Source organism: Aptenodytes patagonicus, chromosome 3 (genome assembly GCF_965638725.1).
Source record: "Aptenodytes patagonicus chromosome 3, bAptPat1.pri.cur, whole genome shotgun sequence".
NCBI classification, from domain to species: domain Eukaryota; kingdom Metazoa; phylum Chordata; class Aves; order Sphenisciformes; family Spheniscidae; genus Aptenodytes; species Aptenodytes patagonicus.
In genome coordinates, this window is record NC_134951.1 from 471,642 (window position 1) to 491,150 (window position 19,509).

Below are 19,509 nucleotides of genomic sequence, written 5' to 3' on the forward strand. Positions count from 1 at the left end.
GAGCCCGAGGGGTTTCGGGGGGGGGGGGGGGGGGGTCGATCGATCACTCACCCCCGGTTATGACCTAGAGAAGGGACGGGGGGGGAAAGCCAAAGCTGATTCACAGGGTGCGGAAAAACCTGGACGTGTTTCCCAGGAAAGAGGAAAAAAAAAAAAAAAGGGAAAAAAACCTCCCCCATAAGCCCCGATTTGAGCCCAGAGTCCCGTCCCCGTCGTCCCCCCCCCCCCCGACCCCGCGTGTGCTTCTTCCCCCGGCATCGCCATCCCGCGGCCAACGCAAGTTGCACTGGAGATGCTCCTCGGCGGCTGGAACGTCGGGAGACGGGTACGACCGTGGTCTCCCCCCCTCTCCTCCAGAAAGCAGGTCAGTGTCCGGAAATCATAGCCAAGGCCCAGTTTTTGACAGCTACGGTTGTGTTTTGCAGATAAATCCAAGAAGAATAGGTAAAGCTCGTCAGGTGTTCTCTCACGCAGTCCCACGACACCGCTCCACTGGAAAAAGCGAGGAGAAAGGGGTTAGGGGCAGGGAACGCGCCGGCTGCGGGGCAGGGAACCCGCCGGCTGCGGGGCAGGCAGACCCACAGGCGCCAGGCAGCCACCCGGCCCCAGCGTTACAGGCCCCGGAGGGGTACGGGAGCCCCTCGAGCAGGCAGCGGCCGCGGGAGAGCAGGCACGCCGCTCGCCCTCCACCCTGGGCTCAAGGCCCGGCTCTCGTGCAGAGCCGGGGCAGGCAGCGCCGGCGCGGCCCCGGCTCCTCCTCTGCTCGCAGCTGCCTGGGAGCGGGGCAGCGCAGGGAGGGCGTGCTCAGCACGGGGGCCCAGCTACCCCCGGGGCCGCGCAGCCGCACGGGGCTCCTGTCAGGAGGTGCCGAGGAAGCGGCTAAGCGAGCCGGCCAGCAGCCAGTTAACGGGAGAGTCCCTCTCCAGCATCACCCAAGTCTCCCCGAATGGGGCTGTGAACCCCAAGCGCTGCAGAGGTTAAAGTCCCAAACCACCTTTGAATGGCCCTGCCCAGGAACATCAGCCCCGGCTCCCCGGTCCGTCACCTCCTGGCGGAGGGCAGGAGGGAGCACGGAGCCAGTTCTGCCGTGAGAGCAGGGGCGTACCGTACCAACGCCAGCAGCACCTGGCCGCTTCCCTCCTCCCCGCGGCGGTGGCGGCGGGGGGTGTGTGTGTGTGTGTGACACTCAGCTCGGACACCCACGGGTGGCCCCGCTCCCGGGGCCCAGCAGGAGTCGGGGACGGGGGCGAGCCCACCCGGCCTTTAGCGGGTGCAGAGCTCAGGGCGGCTGCGGGGGAAGCGGGTTCTGCGGCAGAGGCACCTGCCCGCGCTGCCCACGGGGCGAAGGCCGCTTCCGCCGGGGTACGAGCTCTCTCGCAGGACCACAGGTCAGTCCCGCCAGCCGCCGCGGCACGTCCCAGCCCCTCTGCCGGAGCAGGACCAGGAGCCGTCCCCAGCCAGGACAGGGAGAGACTCTGCTGCTGTACCGAGGGACCGACCCCCCGACCCCCCCGCAGCCACGGGGCAGAGCTGGGCCTGGAGAGCATCCCCGGGGGGGGGTGGGGTGGGGGGGTGAGCAGAGCCGAACCGCAGCCTGCAGCGCGGGGGCTCGAGAGCGGCGGGGGTGCTCACTTGCAGGAGTCCACGCAGTGCTTCCAGCCCCGCTCGAGCCCTGCGGCCACGCACTCCAGCAGCGGCAGCAGGCAGCTCCGCACCAGGAAGAGCAGCAGCTCTCTGACACACTCGGCGAAGTGCAGCAGGGACTCCGGGACCCGGGACTGGAGCTGCAGGGGCAGAGAACGCCGGCGCAGGTTTAACACCAGCCTCCCCTTCAACGCGCCGGGTTTGGGTACCCCGAGGAGCCCTCTGTCCTGGTCACCCGTGAAGGAGGCTCTGCCAAACCAGGCGGATTGTCCCGCAATCAGCCATGGCATCACGCCCCCTCCCCCCCCCACGCTCTCCCCCACGGTCTGGCACCACCAAGCCCTCCCCACGTTCACCGCTTGGCTTGTGCGCAGCGTGTCTCCATCAAACAGCAGACACGGTACCCACGCCGCTTGCTCTGCGGGATGCTAAAGTCACCCCTCTTCCACCAAACTGCCGATTTTCAGGAAACTAGTGAGTTATCTTTGAGACCTCTCCCTGTACTTGGCACTGGGGAGGCTGCACCTCGAGTACTGTGTTCAGTTTTGGGCCCCTCACTACAAGGACGTCGAGGTGCTGGAGCGTGTCCAGAGAAGGGCAACGAGGCTGGTGAGGGGTCTGGAGAACAAGTCTGATGAGGAGCGGCTGAGGGAACTGGGGTTGTTCAGCCTGGAGAAAAGGAGGCTGAGGGGAGACCTCATCGCTCTCTACAACCACCTGAAAGGAGGTTGTAGCGAGGTGGGGGTCGGTCTCTTCTCCCAAGTAACAAGCGATAGGACGAGAGGAAACGGCCTCAAGTTGCGCCAGGGGAGGTTTAGATTGGACATGAGGAAAAATGTCTTTACTGAAAGAGTGGTGAAACATTGGACCAGGCTGCCCAGGGAAGTGGTGGAGTCCCCATCCCTGGGGGTATTTAAAAGACGTGTAGATGAGGCACTTAGGGACATGGTTTAGTGGACATGGTGGTGTGGGGTCAACGGTTGGACTCGACGATCTTAGAGGTCTTTTCCAACCTTAATGATTCTATGATTCAGATCCGACATGGTCATTGCCAGCAGCTGGAAGGCGGCTGGGGTGAGCGCTCAGGGGCTTGGGGGTAGCTGCAGCCACGGTGGGGGGAGAAGAACGGCATCAGAGACTGGCTGCGGTGCCTCCCTCCCCCCAGACCCACCGGCACCAGCGGGCTCGCAGCCGAGGGCCGGGGCAGGAGCAGCGACAGAGACGTCGCCTTCCTCCCTCGGGCCTCTCCCCCCCGCCACCTCCTGCCCTCGGCGTTGCCACCTGGCAGGAAACCCCCGACAGGGGGTCTTCAGTCTCACAAGCCCCCGCGGGCTGTGGCCACGCCGGCATTCCTCCTCTCTTCCAGCAGCTGGGACACCCTTCTTACCCACTCAATGAACCAGGGCAGGCTGTCGTGGATCCAGGACAGCAGGGAGGAACACTGCTCGGACGCGTACAGGGCCACCTCGACGCTCTTCGCCCAGAGCGGCTCCAGGACGGCCGCCGCCTGTGAGCCGTAGACGGGCAGGCTCCGCTCCAGCCACCTGGAAGAGAGCGAGTGCCGGCTGAGGGCAGCGTCGGCTGCCCCGGCACCACCGGCTGCCCCGGCACCGCTGGCAGAGCCACGTGGGCGCACGGGCGCCTGGAGCTGCTGCCACAGGCCGAGGGAGGAGGAGAACTCGAGAGCTGAGCTGAAAGCACTTCCAAGGCAGACCCGGGGAACGCTTCCCCAGCAAAAAGGGCTCCCTACAGAGATGGCTTTGTGCTGCGTTAACAGCTTCGCACCCACCCAGACACGCACGCTGCCGCCCAGCGCCGGTGCCACTGACCTGTACCCTTCGAGGCAGCAGTGGGAGGCCTTCTGCCAGGCTTGCTGCGAGGCCGGCAGGACGCCAGAGGAACGAAGCAGGCGAGCAGAAGAGGAGGCTGGAAGAGACAAGAGCCATTCCCTGAGCAACCCTTCGGCCCGGTCTGCCGGAGCTGCGCACTCAGTCTGCCCCCAAAGCCTCTCTCTCTGGGGACGCACAGCCCGAGCTGCTCTGCAAAACGTCTCGGAAAATGCTCCGAGATGGGACAAAAACTCCCCAGCAGGGAGGAAACCTGGGTTCGGGCAGCCCCAGGGAAAACCCTCCTGAGAGGGGACAGGCAGGGGGGTGTCTGTCTGCACAACCTGCCGAGAACGTCGGGCCCAACACGGCCCACGTACCCCCCAAGCACACCCCATTCAAAGGCAGACCGGCGGGGCCACGCTGCTCAAGGGCAGCCAGCGGCACGGACTCGGGGTGAAGGCAGAGGCGTGGAGGGGCTTGGCTCAGGAGAACGGCGAAGTTACTGCTCCCCGGGGACGTTCCTCCACATCACACAGAGGCGCGAGCAGAGCCGTGAGCAAAAGCCGCCGCCTTACCCTGGAAGGAGCCGTGCGTCCGGACGTCGTGCAGGAGGAAGCCGGCCGCGAAGACCAGGAGGACGAGCAGCAGCCGCGACCAGGGGAAGCCCCGGCCCTTCATCTTGCGCAGCAGCTCCTGGGCAGGCGGGAGGAAAAATGTCTTTACTGAAAGAGTGGTTAAACATTGGAAGAGGCTGCCCAGGGAAGTGGTGGAGTCCCCATCCCTGGAGGTATTTAAAAGACATGTAGATGCGGCGCTGAGGGACATGGTTTAGTGGGCATGGTGGTGTTGGGTCAACGGTTGGACTCGATGATCTTAGAGGTCTCTTCCAACCTCAATGATTCTATGAGGACAAGGCCCCGTCGCCACGCGGCTCCCGAGGCCGGGGAGGTTCCCGCACAGCCGCACCACCCTCCGGCAGCACGCTGCCGCGCTCGCGGCTGCTCTCACCACCCACCCCCGGCTCCCCAGCGGGAGCCAGTGTCATCTGCCGAGCAGCTGGGAGGATGGACAAGGGCCAGCACCATCTGTCCCTGGCGCGTCCTGCAGATGTGCCGCCGCGGGGCCCCCGACCCGGCGCGTGCCGGCGGCAGGAGAGGCCGACCGCAACCCCAGCACGGAGCCGAAATCCGGCCGCCGGCTGACAGCGGGCACCACCCGGCCCGGCCCTGCCCTGCCCGGGGCTCACCTTGCAGGCAGCGTCGCAGGCGGCCACGTCCTGGTCGCTGTTGGGCCCTCTCGCCGCCAGCTCCTCGTTCGTTACTTTGAACGAGCGAACCGTTTCCTGCAGCGACTGACGCACCTCGGGGAAAACAAGAGCCGCGTCACGGCCCCAGGCACCCTGAGCCGGCAGCACCGCGCGCCCGCACAGCCCGGCACCGCGGGGGCTGCAGGAGGGAGTGGAGGGAGAGGAGATGGGAAGGGCAGAAACGCCGAGGACCTGCAGGATGGATCGGGCCGCGGGGACACCTCCGAGGCTCCCGCACTGAGACCAAGTGCCTCGGCCAACCCAGCCAGCCGTCGCGCCAGAGCCGCAGGAGCTGTGCTGCTCCTCTGCGGACACTGAGCCGCGGCCAGCGCGACCTCCCCACTCGTCACAGCACCAGAACAGCAAGGCCTAACGGGGGCTGAATCCGGAATATCCGAGTCCCGACGCAGCACGTCGAGGGAAAGGGGGCTCTCCTCTCCGTCAGTGAGCAAATAAAACGCCCTGCCCGCGGGCAGCGTGTTGCCTGTTCCCAGGACAAAGTGCCGGCTCTCAAGCCTGGCAGGCACATGCCCCCGCCGAGCTGCCGACGTGCCGGAGCAGCGGCGGGTGAGCACACACAGGTCCCACGGGGACGCTGCTCGTACAGGGACCTCCCGCAGCAGCACAGGTACGTTGTCTCCCCACCCCACGTAACTTTCCTCCTTTCTACAGCTCACTCCTACCTTCTTGCTGCTGCTGTCCCAGGACTCCAGCAGATGGTTCAGAAGCAAACTACGGGGGGGGGAAAGAGAACACAGGGCTCGGTCAGGAGCTCCGAGAAGCAATTTAAACACACTCCTAAATGCGAGCAGGGTGGTGCCGGCCCTGCTCAGAGCAGCGGGCAGGCAGCAGGCACGAACTGACCTGGACTGAGAGAGGTGCTTGGTGTACAGCTGCCTCCAGACGCTGAAGCTCAGGGGGTCCAGGCTCAGGCACTGGCTCATGGAGGTCAGGAGCTGGGAAGAGTGCGCAGCCGGTCGTTACACCTGATCCTCACCCCCAGTGCGACACACGTCACTCGGTCTGGCGCATCGGACACACCGTGCCCCAGGCTGTACGCTGGGGGCACAGCCGACCACCTCCCCAAACCTGCCGGCTCGCTGCTCTCATCCCAGCCAGCTGCTGGGGCACCGAACAACTCGCAGGTCCGGCGTTCCCAGACCCCGGGTGCGGGCAGCAGGAACCCCGGCCCGCGATCGCCGTCCTCGCCTTGTGACGGCGCATGTCCGGCCTGCCGCCGCTCTGCGGACCCTCCCCAGGCAGCTGGGGGACCACCAAACCCAGTCCACCCTCCAGCGCCTCGCAGGCCAGCTGGGCTGGGCACGCTGACCTGACGCTCGCCGCTCCCAGCAAGGTCCCGCTCCCTCCCTTACCGGGAACACACTCCCACCACAACCTCGCGCTCATGCTGGCACCTGCCCGACCCGCCTGCCCGTTCAGCCCTCCGACACACGGGAGCCGAGCCCGTGCGAGGGGCGGCCAGCGCCCGGCCGTGCCGGGGAGCCGTGCCGGTGGACCGCACGGCCCCGTGCCCACCGCAGCGGGTAGGGCAGGCAGGGAGGACAGGAGCTGCTCGGCCGTCCCTCCTCGCTGGCGCACCAGGGCTGCCCCAAGCCACGCAGCGACACGCTGGGACCAGGGGTCTTGTGGGGCTGGCCGGCGGCCACGCACCCCTGGCTCAGGGCTCACCTCTTTTTTCATGCCGGGAGGGCAGCTGGGCGTAGCTCGGGAGAGGAAGGAGGGGAAGTAGGTGTGCAGCGCCGTCTCCGGCTTCGCGCCGAACGCCAACACCTTCAGGCGAGGGTAGAGCCGCCGCAGCTGCTCCTGCAGGCTGAAGGGAGACGGCACCGGGGCTGCAGAGAGCGGCCAGCGAGGCGACCGGGGCGTTCGCCCCACGGTGCAGCCCGTGCTGGGGCGCAGCAGGGGGGGGGTGCCGGCATACCTGGGCGGCAGCGAGTTGTTGGGCATGAAGGCAAAGTCCAGAAGTGGGAAGAAGTCCTTAGGTCCGATCATACCGAAGCCTTTGGTCAGGTTCGGGTGCATCCTGCACAGCAGAAACAAGCCCCGTGAGCCGTGACAGACGTGCCGGCGGCCGAACGCAGCCCGGGAGGGAAGGGCTGCCCTCGCCCCGGCCGTTCCCCTTCAGCTGGACACACCGCTCGGGTACACACGGGCGGTTTCTGGCCACCACGGTTCTCCGCCTTCGCCGCTACTCAGAGACACCCTGCACAGACAGCAGGCAGCTCCGGGGCTCCAGGGGCCCTATCCCGTCCCGGCAGCAACCGGCCAGGCAGGACGGACGCAGGCAGCTGCCTCCGCACCCCTGGGACAAGGCAGGTGGCCTCAGGGGGCTGATGGGGACAGCCGCCCCCCTCCCCGGGCCGCAGCGGCCAGGCAGCCCCCCCACCCCACCCCCCTGGCGCTCTTGGTGTCCCCACACTCCTGCCACGGCCCCGGTGCCAAAAGCAGATAGAGGAAAGAGGGGGTTGTGGGAGCCCCTTCCAGTGACCGGAGCGAGGGGCTGCGTTCGCACCCGCTGCTGGCATCAGGCACAAGGGTTCATGTGCTTCCCCCCCCCCCCCCCCCCCCGAGAGGCTGCAGACAACGGAGGTCTGGCAGGCCTGTGACTGGGGTTGCCAGTAAATGAAACGCAGTCAGAGAAGAGAAAACAGGTTATAGAAAACTAATTAAATAAAGGTTCAGAAAGATCAGAAGGAACTGTGGAGTTTGGCTCAATGCGTCTCCATCAAGGCCTCCGGCAAAACCAAATGCAACATTCTTGTTACCGTGAAGCAGGACAAAAAAAACCCCAAACAAACCACCAAACAACTTAAAAAACCCCCTCTCGAACCCTTTGGAAGGGCAGGGGACGCCCCTCGGTGCCCGCCACGAAGCCGCTCCTGACATCCCCTGGCACCAGCCGCCCGCGCTGTGCGGCACCAGACTTTCTTCCACCCCGGGTGCTGGAGCCGCCGCAGCAACGCTCAGCTGCCTTACACCGTGCCGAGGCGGCAATGCCGGAGATGGCGGCTGCCCTCACCCGCACAAAGGCCAGCAGAGCTGCCTGTCCCCAGACCTCTGGCCAAATGCCACCTCCCTTCTCCTCGCAGGGAAAAGCTCACCTGCCTGCGCAGGCAGATGCTGCCAGCACCTCTCACCGCAGCTGGGGAGCCCCGACGCGCCCGTGCGCCGCAGCAGCCGGCGGCAACGGGGACCCTGCTCCTCAGAGCGCCGTCCCCCCCGGGCACAGACACCGCCTGCACTCAGAGCAGGAAGCCGCTCTCCCAGGCGTGCGGGGGGGCAGGCGATGAGGCATGCCGGCGCCGGAGAAGCCTGTTCCTGGCACGGAGCGCCCGGGCACCTGCAGGGTCGCACCAGCGCTGCCGTGGCCTCGAGCACACCCGTCCTGCCGCCCCAGTCGGGGCCGAGGGGCAGCTCGGCTGCTCGCCTGCCTCGGGGAGGTCATCGGGGCCGGCCGGGGAGGGGCTCTGCTCCCCCCTCCACCACCAGCACCTACCCTCCCCATTTCAGGAAAGGCACCAGCAGCGGCGGAGAGGAAACCTGTGCAGAAACCCGGTGTTTCTATAGAGCCGTAGTGGAACCAGCAGCCACCGAGGCACCAGACGCGGTCAGGAGGCGAACGCTGTCTGGACACCCGACGCAGCAGGCAGCCACCTGACCTTTGGGTCAGGGACAAACTAACCCGCGCGGCAAGCCCAGCGCCGCAGGCTCCGCAGGGCACGCACACCTGCCTGCTCGCGTTCTCCCGCACGCACGCTCGGGTCTTTCCACCAGCACAATGCAGACAGAGTCACACCACACCCGGCAGCCCGGGCAGGCGTTCATTCCTCTTAACGAAGATACCCCGATAACGAAACCGAGGTGTAACTCACTCACATCAGCAGACGGTCCAGGTAGGCAACGGCGTACGGGGAGAGAGACTTGATCCCGAGCACTGGGAGCATGACGCCGAGCCACACTGCGGGAGAGAGGCAGCGGTCAGATCGGGGAGCAGGAGGGCTCCTGCCGCGCCCCCGCGCCCCGGGTGACACCGAGCGCTCCCCGGCCGCACAGCGTGCTCCTTCCATCGGCGCGAGCGCTCCTCAGGTCCGCAAGCAGCAACTGAAAAGCAGAGGAACGCTCAAGGTGCCAGGGCCGCAGCTACATTTAAACCCAGGACAAAACCACCATCCCCTTTTCCCCACTCAAAACGCCCGGCAGACGACCAGACAGACGGACAGATCCCTCGGGAAGGGCTCCAGGGCGGCTGCGCTGCCTCGCCTGCTCTGCTTGCAGAGGAACGACACAGCAGCGTGCTCCCCGTCTTTCCAGGCAGGACGGTTCCTCCTGGGATCCGGCGATTTCTCTGTCCCAGCCGGGGGAAGATGCTCCCCGGCGATGAGATGCCGTAAGGGCAGTTTCTGTTGTTGCAGAGGAGCCGCCGAGGCTGGGCACGAGACCTGAACTCACCCTTCTGTAAGCAATGCGCTTCTTGCGACATCTCCAGCTTCCCCGAAATTAATTAACCACTTTGTGCAGCCCTACAACGTCGCCACTCTTAAACACCGAGTATTTGTGCCTCTATAAACACACTTCAGCACAAGTCACTCCCCCCTCCGCGGTGGCGACTAGCGTTAACTTATATGGCCAAGGAATGAAGGCGCGCACGAGGTGTAACGAGCAGCCGGGAACAGCGAGCAGCGTCACGCGCGACGGGCCAGGCAGCGAACCCCGGCCCAGCCCCACCGCGGGGGACACCACCGCTCGGTTGGACTCAATGATCTTAAGGGTCTTTTCCAACCGAAATGATTCCGTGATTCTGCTCCCACACGAGCATCCGACAAGCCCGGTGTGCCCTCGCCGCGAGTTAGCCACGGCGGCTGCAGACGCCCTGGTTCTCAGGCCGTCTGCCCCCAGGGCCCCCCCAGGCGCCGCAGCCCCCTCCCCAGCATTTCAGCAGCGGGACAACGTGTTTTGAAGCGGATCCCACGTCCCAGAGGTAACAACAGCGGGAGCGGAGACGGGCGGGCAGCGCCGGGAGCTGCCCCGGCTTTCGCCCCGCTCCCCGGGGGAGGGGGAGCCCCCTCGGCGGGGACAGGCGCCCGGCCCGCCGCTGCCGGCTCTCACCTTTCAGGCCCTCGTGGAGGTCCGCGAATCCGGCCTGTCCCAGCGCCCAGAGGACGGTAAGGCATTTCGCTGGCCTGTTCTGGTGGGACCGCAGCACCTCCAGGTACTGGGGCGAAGACAAGACACGTTAGTCGAGAAGAGCCTCAGCCCGTCCCACCCCAACGCCGCCGCAAACGAGCCCGGAGCCACGTCGCCTCGTGGGGCCACCAGTGCCGTGGGCCCGCGGCGGCTCCACCGGGCCCTGGGCCGCCCGGCCTGGCAAGGGAGCAGCCCCCGGAGCGGGACAGAGCCCCCGGCCCCCCCTGGGAGGGACCCTCAGCACCAGGCGAGGCCAGGAGCCGTGCCGGCTGGGGGCAGGCGGAACCCCAAACCCCAGCCCTGGGGAAGCAGAGCTGCCGGCACCGCGCGGTGCTGGAGAGCAGCTGAGCCGCAGCCACAGCCATCACCGGCTCGGTCACTTGCTTCGAAGGCGCGGGACTCCAGAAACCCTCATTCCCGTCCCATGGCTGCCTGACCGCCGAGCGTAGCCAAGGGCAGACACATCCCGCTCCCTCCGAGAGCGGCAGAGCACAGAGCGCGTGGCAGAGAGGGAGCACGAGCTTCCGACAAGGTCTTTAAGGAAAAGACACCACAGGACGCCGGCGCTTACAGCGGCTCCAGCACTTCTGGGGAGGAGGGGAGATTCTGGGGAGGAGGGGAGATTCTGGAGGTGCTGCTCAGGGGAGGCACAAGGGCTTCGTGCACGGGACAACCCTGACAGCTCCCAAAGGACTTCCGATTAACGGGAACGGATGCTCATCGTCCGGCCGCTCCGGGGGATCCTCGGGGCGGGAGGAGGAGCAGCACCGCCAGGTTTACTGCGTCTGCCCGGAAAGCGCCTGCAAACCCAGGTATCCAGCTCACCTTCCCCAGGTTCATCGTGGCGATTTTGGGCCTGTCCAGAAGCACCGCCTGGATGCAGATCCTGTACCCGTGCAAAGACTCCCCTGAAACAGAGCACAGAAGGGGCCTTCTCAGCCACGGGCCGCTTCAAGTGTCTCCCTCCCCCTGCGATACCCCCCCAGAAGGTGGCGGGGGGGGGGGGGGGGGGGGGGGGGGTGTGTGACGACCCCCTCTGCACAGACCCGCCCTGCTCACCGACTAACGAGCTCTGGGACCCGTGGCGTGGGTCCCGCTCCCTCCCTGGCACTGCCCCCCACCCCCCACTACGGGTCTCCAGCCCACAGGAGCAGGACAGACCCCACAGACCCTCGGAAACCCACCGTCAGCTTCCTAAGGGCCCCCCCCCCGGGCCAGCTCTGCCCTCCAAAGCAGCGGCAGGCAGGCACGGTGACCATCACCGTCACAGCCCCAAGTCTGGGAACTTCCGAGGGCTTGTTTCCCCCTTGTTCAGGTTCAAAAGAGAACGAGGGTTCGTGGAATCCCCGTGGATCCCAGGCGCCATCCAGCGACCCCCTCCAGCTCTGCTGAAGCCTGGGATGGGTGGCACGGCCGGGGCCGGCTGCCCCCCGGGCCGGTCCTGCTCTCCAGCACGGTCCCACTGCTGCCACCACCCTCCCCTGGGGCGCACCCGGCTTTCACGCCAGATGCACCGGCCACACCAGCCCCGCAACGGTCGGGCCGACGCAAGGCCAGCGGCCGCGCGAGGCTGCGGCGGTTGGCGGCAGAGGCGGCCAGGACAGCCGCAGCGCCCGGCGGAGCCCCTCGGTCCTCCCCGTCACGGACCGACCCCGCGGCAGCTCCACCGAGCATCTTCCCGAATCACATCCCAAAGCAAGGCGGCACCTCGACCGTTTGCTAACAACTATTCCGTGCTGTTACGTCCCGTCGTTTTGATCGGCCGGGCAGGTTTTGCCCCCAGCAGAGCCGGGGGCTGGGGACAGGCGGTACCCGGGTGCTGCTGCTAAAGCTACCGGCAGCGGGTGGCGTGGCAGGGGTGGTACGGAAACGGGCATTTAGGGTTTGTGTCTGACACGCGGCTGAAAGCGGCAGGGCCGTCGCCGTCGTTCAGGACGCCCGAAGACCCAGGCCACACCGCCGGGCGTTCGCGTGCTCCGTGTCACAGGGGGCAGAGACAGCCGCCTGCTCCCCGCGCGGCAGCTCCGACGGGACCCCTCGCTTCGCAGGGAAACACCGTTACGGCAGCACAGCAACAAACCGGCTTTTACCAGGTTTCTTAAGGCCAAAAGACCCCATTTTACAAGCCGCAGCAACACACGCCCGCGCTGGTTTTGGCAGCACAAATGTGAAAGCCCTCGGAGAGGCATTTTCCGCCACGTACCCTTCCCTTCTGCGGTTCTCCCCCTGACGGCACCGTGCCAGGCTGGTGTCTCGCCCCCAGCTACGCCCGCTCCGGCTCCTCCAGCCCGAAACCCCGCAGCGGCATTTTGCATCAACACCAACGAGCCGCCCGGGCAGGAAGAGCCCCTCACCGCATGCAAGATGCGCAAGAAAGAGTTTCCCGCCTCACCTTCCCCACAGAGGAGTTGAGAAGAGCTCTTAAAACAGGCAACGAGGAGGAGCAGCAGCACCCCCGTGGTCAGAAAGCCTCAGCGCCAGACCGCCTCGTAGAAGAACCACCGCGCTAACGGAGCACCACGGGCGTGTCGGTGCCCCAGACCCGCGCCGACCGCGTCTTACCTCGGGTTTTGTCCAGCTCCTGTAGCATGGTATAAATACAGTGGTCGAAGAAGAGCTCCAGCACGCTGGACGACCTTCCCAGCAGGGACCTGATGATGTTCTTCAGCTCCTTGCTCACGAGGCAGTACGGGTAGTCTGGAGCCAACACAAGAGCAGGAAGAGTTTAGCGAGGGCCAGTTCGCCAGACTTTTGGCTGCAGCCGCAAGGAGAAGCTGGCCCGGCGCGCGAGGCGGTGGCAGAGAAGCACCTTGTCCTCATACACCGCACGGTCAACAAGCGACTCCTTTCTCAGTTCTTCCACACTAGGCGCATCTAGTCCAGCAATAAAGGGTTGCTTTCCGTTAAATGTTGATACTGCAGGACACACACAGGTTTTGAGACGATATCCTGCTCTTTTACCCATCGCCACCCCTAGTAACAAGTGCTCAAAGCAAGCGCGGACCGACGCATCGCGCGTAAAAGGACAATCCAGCCGGGATGTCCCTTTTGAAGACGAGCGCGGATACCTGCGGGCAGATTCCCGAATTCCACAACAGTAGAAACCGGTCGTGGGTCCTTACGGAAAAGGGGCGACTACAGAAAGTCTCCAATTTGCCAACCGTGTGGACAATTTTACTGTCTTACAGTCAAGGAAAGTCAATCGTAGCGATGTCCAGAATCACGTAAATAATCCCCGTTTTATTTGTTGAATAAAGAGCAGCCGCGTGCCTTTTCTTTTACCAAGTTTCCTAAGACAGTTTTGGCACAGAAGAAAAACTGTTTGGGGGAGGGGGGGGGGGGAGGGGGGAAGCAAAGGGAAGCCCAAACATCTCAGTTTGCAGGGAACAAGCCCGGACTGCGGGACAGGCTCGACCCAATTTGTCTCAGGTGAAAACAGGAGATTTTTTTTTTCCTTTCACATCTGTGACTGTCTCGGTCCTGTCCGCTCCGATGTTTCTAAAAAACTGTCCGTTAACCCGTACTCTTAAGAAACCTCTATAAAATAAAACTGGCAAAGATGGAGCCACAGGCTACAGGCTTGGGGAAGAGTGGCTGGAAAGCTGCCTGTCGGAAAAGGACCTGGGGGTGCTGGTCGACAGCCGGCTGAACGTGAGCCGGCAGTGTGCCCAGGCGGCCAAGAAGGCCAATGGCATCCTGGCCTGTATCAGAAATAGTGTGGCCAGCAGGAGCAGGGAAGTGATAGTGCCCCTGTACTCGGCCCTGGTGAGGCCGCACCTCGAATACTGTGTTCAGTTTTGGGCCCCTCACTACAAGAAGGACGTCGAGGTGCTGGAGCGTGTCCAGAGAAGGGCAACGAGGCTGGTGAGGGGTCTGGAGAACAAGTCTGATGAGGAGCAGCTGAGGGAACTGGGGTTGTTTAGCCTGGAGAAGAGGAGGCTGAGGGGAGACCTCATCGCTCTCTACAACCACCTGACAGGAGGTTGTAGCGAGGTGGGGGTCGGTCTCTTCTCCCAAGTAACAAGCGATAGGACGAGAGGAAACGGCCTCAAGTTGCGCCAGGGGAGGTTTAGATTGGATGTGAGGAAAAATGTCTTTACTGAAAGAGTGGTGAAACATTGGACCAGGCTGCCCAGGGAAGTGGTGGAGTCCCCATCCCTGGAGGTATTTAAAAGACGTGTAGATGAGGCACTTAGGGACATGGTTTAGTGGACATGGTGGTGTTGGGTCAACAGTTGGACTCGATGATCTTAGAGGTCTTTTCCAACCTCAATGATTCTATGATTCTAAAGTCTTCCTGCTGGGACCAAGGCGGTTGGACTCGATGACCTCAAGGGTCTTTTCCAACCTAAACGATTCTGTAAGATTGCCCAAGGGGGGGGGAGCGGTCAGAGGCTGCTTCTTCCCGGGTGCTGTCCCGAGCTGCTCCCCGTGCCCGGCTGCCCCCTCACCCCGCCGCCCTTCTCCACCTGGTTTTAAGGACCACACCGAGCTGTCCCGGCCGTGGAGAAGCGCCCGCCCCATTGCTCCGCGCGCCCCTGCGAAGCACGAAGCCGCTCCAGAGCGAAGCCCCGGCAGCGGGGCAGGTTGAACACCACTGACCGTGGGGGTGCTGGCTGAGCATGGGGTCGCTCCTGGGCGCCTGCAGCTTGTAGTTGAGATAGCCGGCCAGGTCCTTCACCCAGACGGAGGGGTTCTCGGGGAACACGCTCTGGCTTTTATCCAGCTCCTTCTGCAGATCCGCCAAGTCGAGCTGGAAGCGACAAGACAGGAAAATTCAGCCCGGGATGTGCAGAACTGGTCAAAAAAAGCACGAAAAGAAAAAAGTTAACTTCAGCTCCTAAGGGGCCCGCTGGGCACGGAGGGGAATGCTCCCCCACCCTTCATCCCGAGAACACCGCCCTTCCCGCACGGACCACCCCCCCCAGTCCACCACCTACTAACGCAAACGGGAGCACTGGCCCAGAAACGGCGTTTAGTTTTGTGCTGGAAACACAGCAAAGGCTGCGACCGGGGAATAACAAAACCCACGTGGGGAACCGCGGGCGCCCGGCGCCGAAGGGGCTGCAGAAAGCCCCAGAGCCAACAGCGGTCAGAAGGACGGGCCGCGCTGGCGCAGCCGCAGGAACGAGCTCTTCTCGCTCCTCGGAGCCACCCCGGGCACGCCGAGGTTCTCCTTGCTTCGCACTCCACCTTCCCGCCGGCGCCGGCACACCGGCTGGGGCTCTGCCCCGCTGCGCTCCCGCCTGCCCTGCGGCCGGCATCGCCGGGGACCAGCCGGCTCCGCGCAAACCGCCGAGGAGCGTGCTGGCATCGTCAAAGGCTCGCTCTAGGCAGGAGACAGCACGAGGCTGCAGCTCGGTGTGGATCAGCCCAGCGTCACCGGCTCGTATCAGCGCCGTCAGGCAACTCTGCACCCAGAGTCCTCGAAGGAGGAAACAGCCGAGATCGTCACGACCCAGCCGGCGAACAACCCGCAACCGACAAACCACGAGTACAGACAGCAGCTCACACCCCCTCGCCTCCCGCCTCCCGCGCTACCCGTCACGCAACGTGCTTATCGTCTGCTTTTGAACTCAGATTGTCGCAGGGACAGATACCCTGTCTACGCTTCAGGGAGTTTAGGTGACGCAGCAAGACTTTAACGGCTGTTCCAAGTTTTGCGGAGTCTAACATTTCTGTACGCGGTGGATTTCAGCCACAGCACGTTATTAAATCTGGGTCAGGCGCCTTTCGTTGCATGTGTGGCCAGCAGGAGTAGGGAAGCGATCATGCCCCTGTACTCGGCACTGGTGAGGCCACACCTCGAATACTGTGTTCAGTTTTGGGCCCCTCACTACAAGAAGGACATCGAGGTGCTGGAGCGTGTCCAGAGAAGGGCAACGAGGCTGGTGAGGGGTCTGGAGAACAAGTCTGATGAGGAGCGGCTGAGGGAACTGGGGTTGTTTAGCCTGGAGAAAAGGAGGCTGAGGGGAGACCTCATCGCTCTCTACAACCACCTGAAAGGAGGTTGTAGCGAGGTGGGGGTCGGTCTCTTCTCCCAAGGAACAAGCGACAGGACGAGAGGAAATGGCCTCAAGTTGCGCCAGGGGAGGTTTAGATTGGACATGAGGAAAAATGTCTTTACTGAAAGAGTGGTTAAAGATTGGAACAGGCTGCCCGGGGAAGTGGTTGAGTCCCCATCCCTGGAGGTATTTAAAAGACGTGTAGATGCAGCGCTTAGGAACATGGTTTAGTGGGCATGGTGGTGTTGGGTCGACGGTTGGACTCGATGATCTTAGAGGTTTTTTCCAACCTTAATGATTCTATGGTTCTATGATTCTATGTTTATTTCAGTAACCATTTTGAAAAGAGGAATAGGAAAAAAATAGCTGCCGCTACGTCAATAAACTAAGCGATGCTGTCAGCGAAGCGGACGGAGCAACAGCCGCGCAACGGCATTTCTCACTGCTGAGCTGTGCAGAGCAGCTACAGGGCAACCGCGCTTCAGCCCCAGGCCGCTCTCCCTGAGCAACATCTGCCGTGACACACACAGAAATAACGCGCTAATTCTACTCCGAGCTGCCTCTGTGTGCAAAAGCTGGATGCGGAGGACCGCCTGTGCTCAGCGGAGCGGAGGAAACCTCCCCACCCCTGCGGCAGGGGAGACCAGAGGCGCTCCGGGCACGAGCGAGACGTGACGCGACGCTCGGGTGAGAGCGAGGAGCCGAGCGGGCGACTGCTGCGGGAGAGCCCCGCCAGGCAGCCGCTTTCCCAGCGGACACGTTACCTCAGCAGAGGCCGTTTGGGGTTCCTCTCTAAAACCCAGCCACGCTCCGGCACCACAAGGACGGGCGGGAGGGAAGACAAACGAGTTCTACAGATTCATCTGAAACAGGGAGCACAAGCGGCAGAAGCGGCTCCCCAGGGCCTCAGCCGGTAAGACAGGGAGGAGGGTTCGCCAGCGACGCTTTCTCAGGATTCCTCCCAGACAGCAGACAGGGAGTGGGTGAAGAAAGAAACCAGAAATTCCCTTCCAGCCGCCTCCTGCCGTTCTGCCTCCTGCCTACAGCAAAAGTACAACTTCAAGCACGAGACAGAGCTCCCAGGCCGGCCCGGCGCTCGCCAGACCGCCGAGCACCGTCTGTTCCGCTCCCATAGCGAAGGCGACCGCCACCCTGGGCTGCAGGCAGGAGCGCTCGTCCCTGGGCGAAGGCGGGGGACGCGATAACGAGCTCGGGGGTCTCCCGGCACAGAGGGGCTGGGGCGCGGGAGCCGGCCTCCTCCTCCCGAGGCGCGATGAACCCGCGCGGTAAAGCTGAACCGGGACCGCGCTCTTTGTGCCGCTCCTTTCAAGCGGGTTTAAGGACAACGCCCCGAGCGCCCAGGCTCTCCCTCCCAAAGCGGCGAAGAGCGCAGGCTGCCGGAACACCAGCCGGCCTCAGCGGGGGCTGGGGAAACAACGGCACCCGGAGCTTCGGCTCCGCTGCCTTAGTGCGGGTCGGGAGCGAGCTGGGCGCCCTCGGGCCTGGGGACGAGCGGCCCGCAGACAGGCGCGGGCAGGGCGCCCGCGAGGCCCGGCCTGGCCGGGCACACTCACGGCTCTCAGGGCTTCCTCCAGCGAGCGGCACCTGCCGGGCTTGACGCCGGCGTCGTTCGCCGGCGGCTTCTTCGCGCTCTTCCCCGCGTGCTGCTTCCGGTGCGGCTGCTCGGGCGCCGAGGCGGGAGGGACCTGCTCCTTGTTCTGCTTCTTCAGCGTCTTCTCGAAGCCCAGCTCGAAGATGGTGTCGGAGGTGGCGATGGGAGCTGGAAGCCGGGGGAAGGGGAGAAGGTGTCCAGGAGCTCGGCGGGCAGCGCCGAGAGCACCGGGACGCCCCCCCGGGCCCGAACCCCGCCGTGGGGAGGCGGCTCGGGCCCACCCCGGGGTCCCGCGGGGTCGCTCCCCCCTCCCCACGGCCTCGCCGCGCCCGCGGGGCGCTCGGGCCCGCCCGCGCAGCGCAGGGGAACGACCGACCGACCGACCCTCGCCCCACGCGAGACCACCCGGCCCCCGAGCAGGCCCTCCCCGCAGCCACCGGGGCCCCGCACCGGGGCCCTGCACGACACCCCCCCCCCCGCGCTCACCGGCCAGGGGCAGCGCACGGCCGGCGTTGGCCTCGCCCAGGGCGCGGCGGCTGCCGGGGCCGCCCGCGGGCCGCCGGCCCTTGCGCACCACCTCCCAGCGGCCGCCGCCGGCCGAGGCCGGGCCCGCTCCCGCCGCCGCCATCGCCGCCGAGCCCAGGGGAGCGGGGCGGGGCCGAGCGCATGCGCCCGCCGCCCCCGCCCATTGGCTGCGGCCGCGCACACCGGGCGCCGCGCGGCTGGTGCCACGTCTCCGCCCCGCCCCGCCGCGCCGCGCCACGTGACCGGGCAGCCGCGCCCCCCTCCTCCCCCGGGGTTGCCCCGCCCCCAGAGCGGCCCCGCCCCGCCCTCTCCGCGGGCCCCGGGCACGGCCCGACCCAGGAGGGGGCGGCCCGAGGCGGAGGGAAGGGCGGGGCCGGCGGGGAGGGGCGGGGCCATGCGGACCGCGCCCCTGCCGGCCGAGGCGCCAGGAGGCGGGGCCTTGTGGGAGGAGCGTGGCCATGCAGATCGCACCGGTTGCAGGCCGGGCCGCCGGGGGCGGGGCCTGGCGGGCGGGGGCGGGGCCACGCAGGTCGCGCCGCGGCCGGCGGAGCCGCTGCGGGCCGACAGGGGCGGGGCCTTACGGGGGGAGGCGTGGCCATGCAGATCAGCCACCGCGCGGGGCCTGCCGGGAGCCCCACGCGCCAAGCCGCGGCCGGCCGCGGGCGTGCGCGGTCGCTGCGTGGGCGCTGCGCGTGGCGGAGGCGTGGGGCGCGTGAGGCGGCGCGCGGTGGCTGTGGTGTTGTGTGTCGTCGGGGCGTGTCCGTGTGGTGAGCGTGCGTGGTGCGCGCGGTGGTGCGGCGGGGGCGGTGTGGGGGCATACTTACCTGGCAGGGGAGACACCATGATCAGGCAGGTGGTTTTCCCAGGGCGAGGCTCATCCCCTGCACTCCGGGTGTGCTGACCCCTGCGATTTCCCCAAATGCGGGAAACTCGACTGCATAATTTGTGGTAGTGGGGGACTGCGTTCGCGCTCTCCCCTGGCCCGGGCGGTGAAGGACAGAGCTGACCCTGCAGGGACCCGTGGGAGGTGGTCGAGGGGTACGAAGCGGCGGCACTCGGCTGTTCGCGGTCCCGTTACCGTTGCGGGCCGCGCCGCCAGCACGGAACCGGATCCGGAAGCTGCAGCGTGGCGGCGGCGCGGGGGGATGGCGTCACGCCGGTAAACGTCATTGCCGCAACGCTCCGCACCCTCCCCCGCCACGTGACGGGGCCGCGCGGCTGGTCGGCGGGCGCGGCGTCCCCCGCCGGGACCCGCGGAACGGGACCTGCGGGGCCGCACGGAGACGCGAGCGTCCCTCTCCCTGCACAACCGCACACGCCCACGCGCCAACACGAGATGTCCGGACGGGCCCGCGGGACCCCCGAACCCAGGGGACGCCAGGC

The 19,509-nt window shown here is 65.6% G+C and overlaps 1 protein-coding gene and 1 non-coding gene across 2 annotated transcripts; one reads left to right on the top strand and one right to left on the bottom strand.

The window, feature by feature from the left end:
* Positions 1-100: 100 nt before the first annotated feature.
* On the bottom strand, positions 101-19,296 carry TMEM214 (transmembrane protein 214). Its single transcript, XM_076335283.1, has 18 exons — positions 19,205-19,296; positions 18,088-18,293; positions 17,564-17,769; positions 14,587-14,737; positions 12,547-12,681; positions 10,810-10,892; positions 9,907-10,012; positions 8,677-8,758; positions 6,722-6,823; positions 6,469-6,610; positions 5,644-5,735; positions 5,463-5,511; positions 4,720-4,833; positions 4,049-4,166; positions 3,474-3,570; positions 3,032-3,188; positions 1,633-1,784; positions 101-492 (listed from the first exon to the last, which is right to left on the bottom strand). Exons 1-18 carry the CDS (start codon positions 19,294-19,296, stop codon positions 366-368), a joined length of 2,211 nt encoding a protein of 736 aa, XP_076191398.1. The 3' UTR covers positions 101-365.
* On the top strand, positions 18,943-19,106 carry LOC143159134 (U1 spliceosomal RNA). Its single transcript, XR_012995125.1, has one exon. It is a non-coding gene; the product is annotated as a U1 spliceosomal RNA (small nuclear RNA).
* Positions 19,297-19,509: the final 213 nt, after the last annotated feature.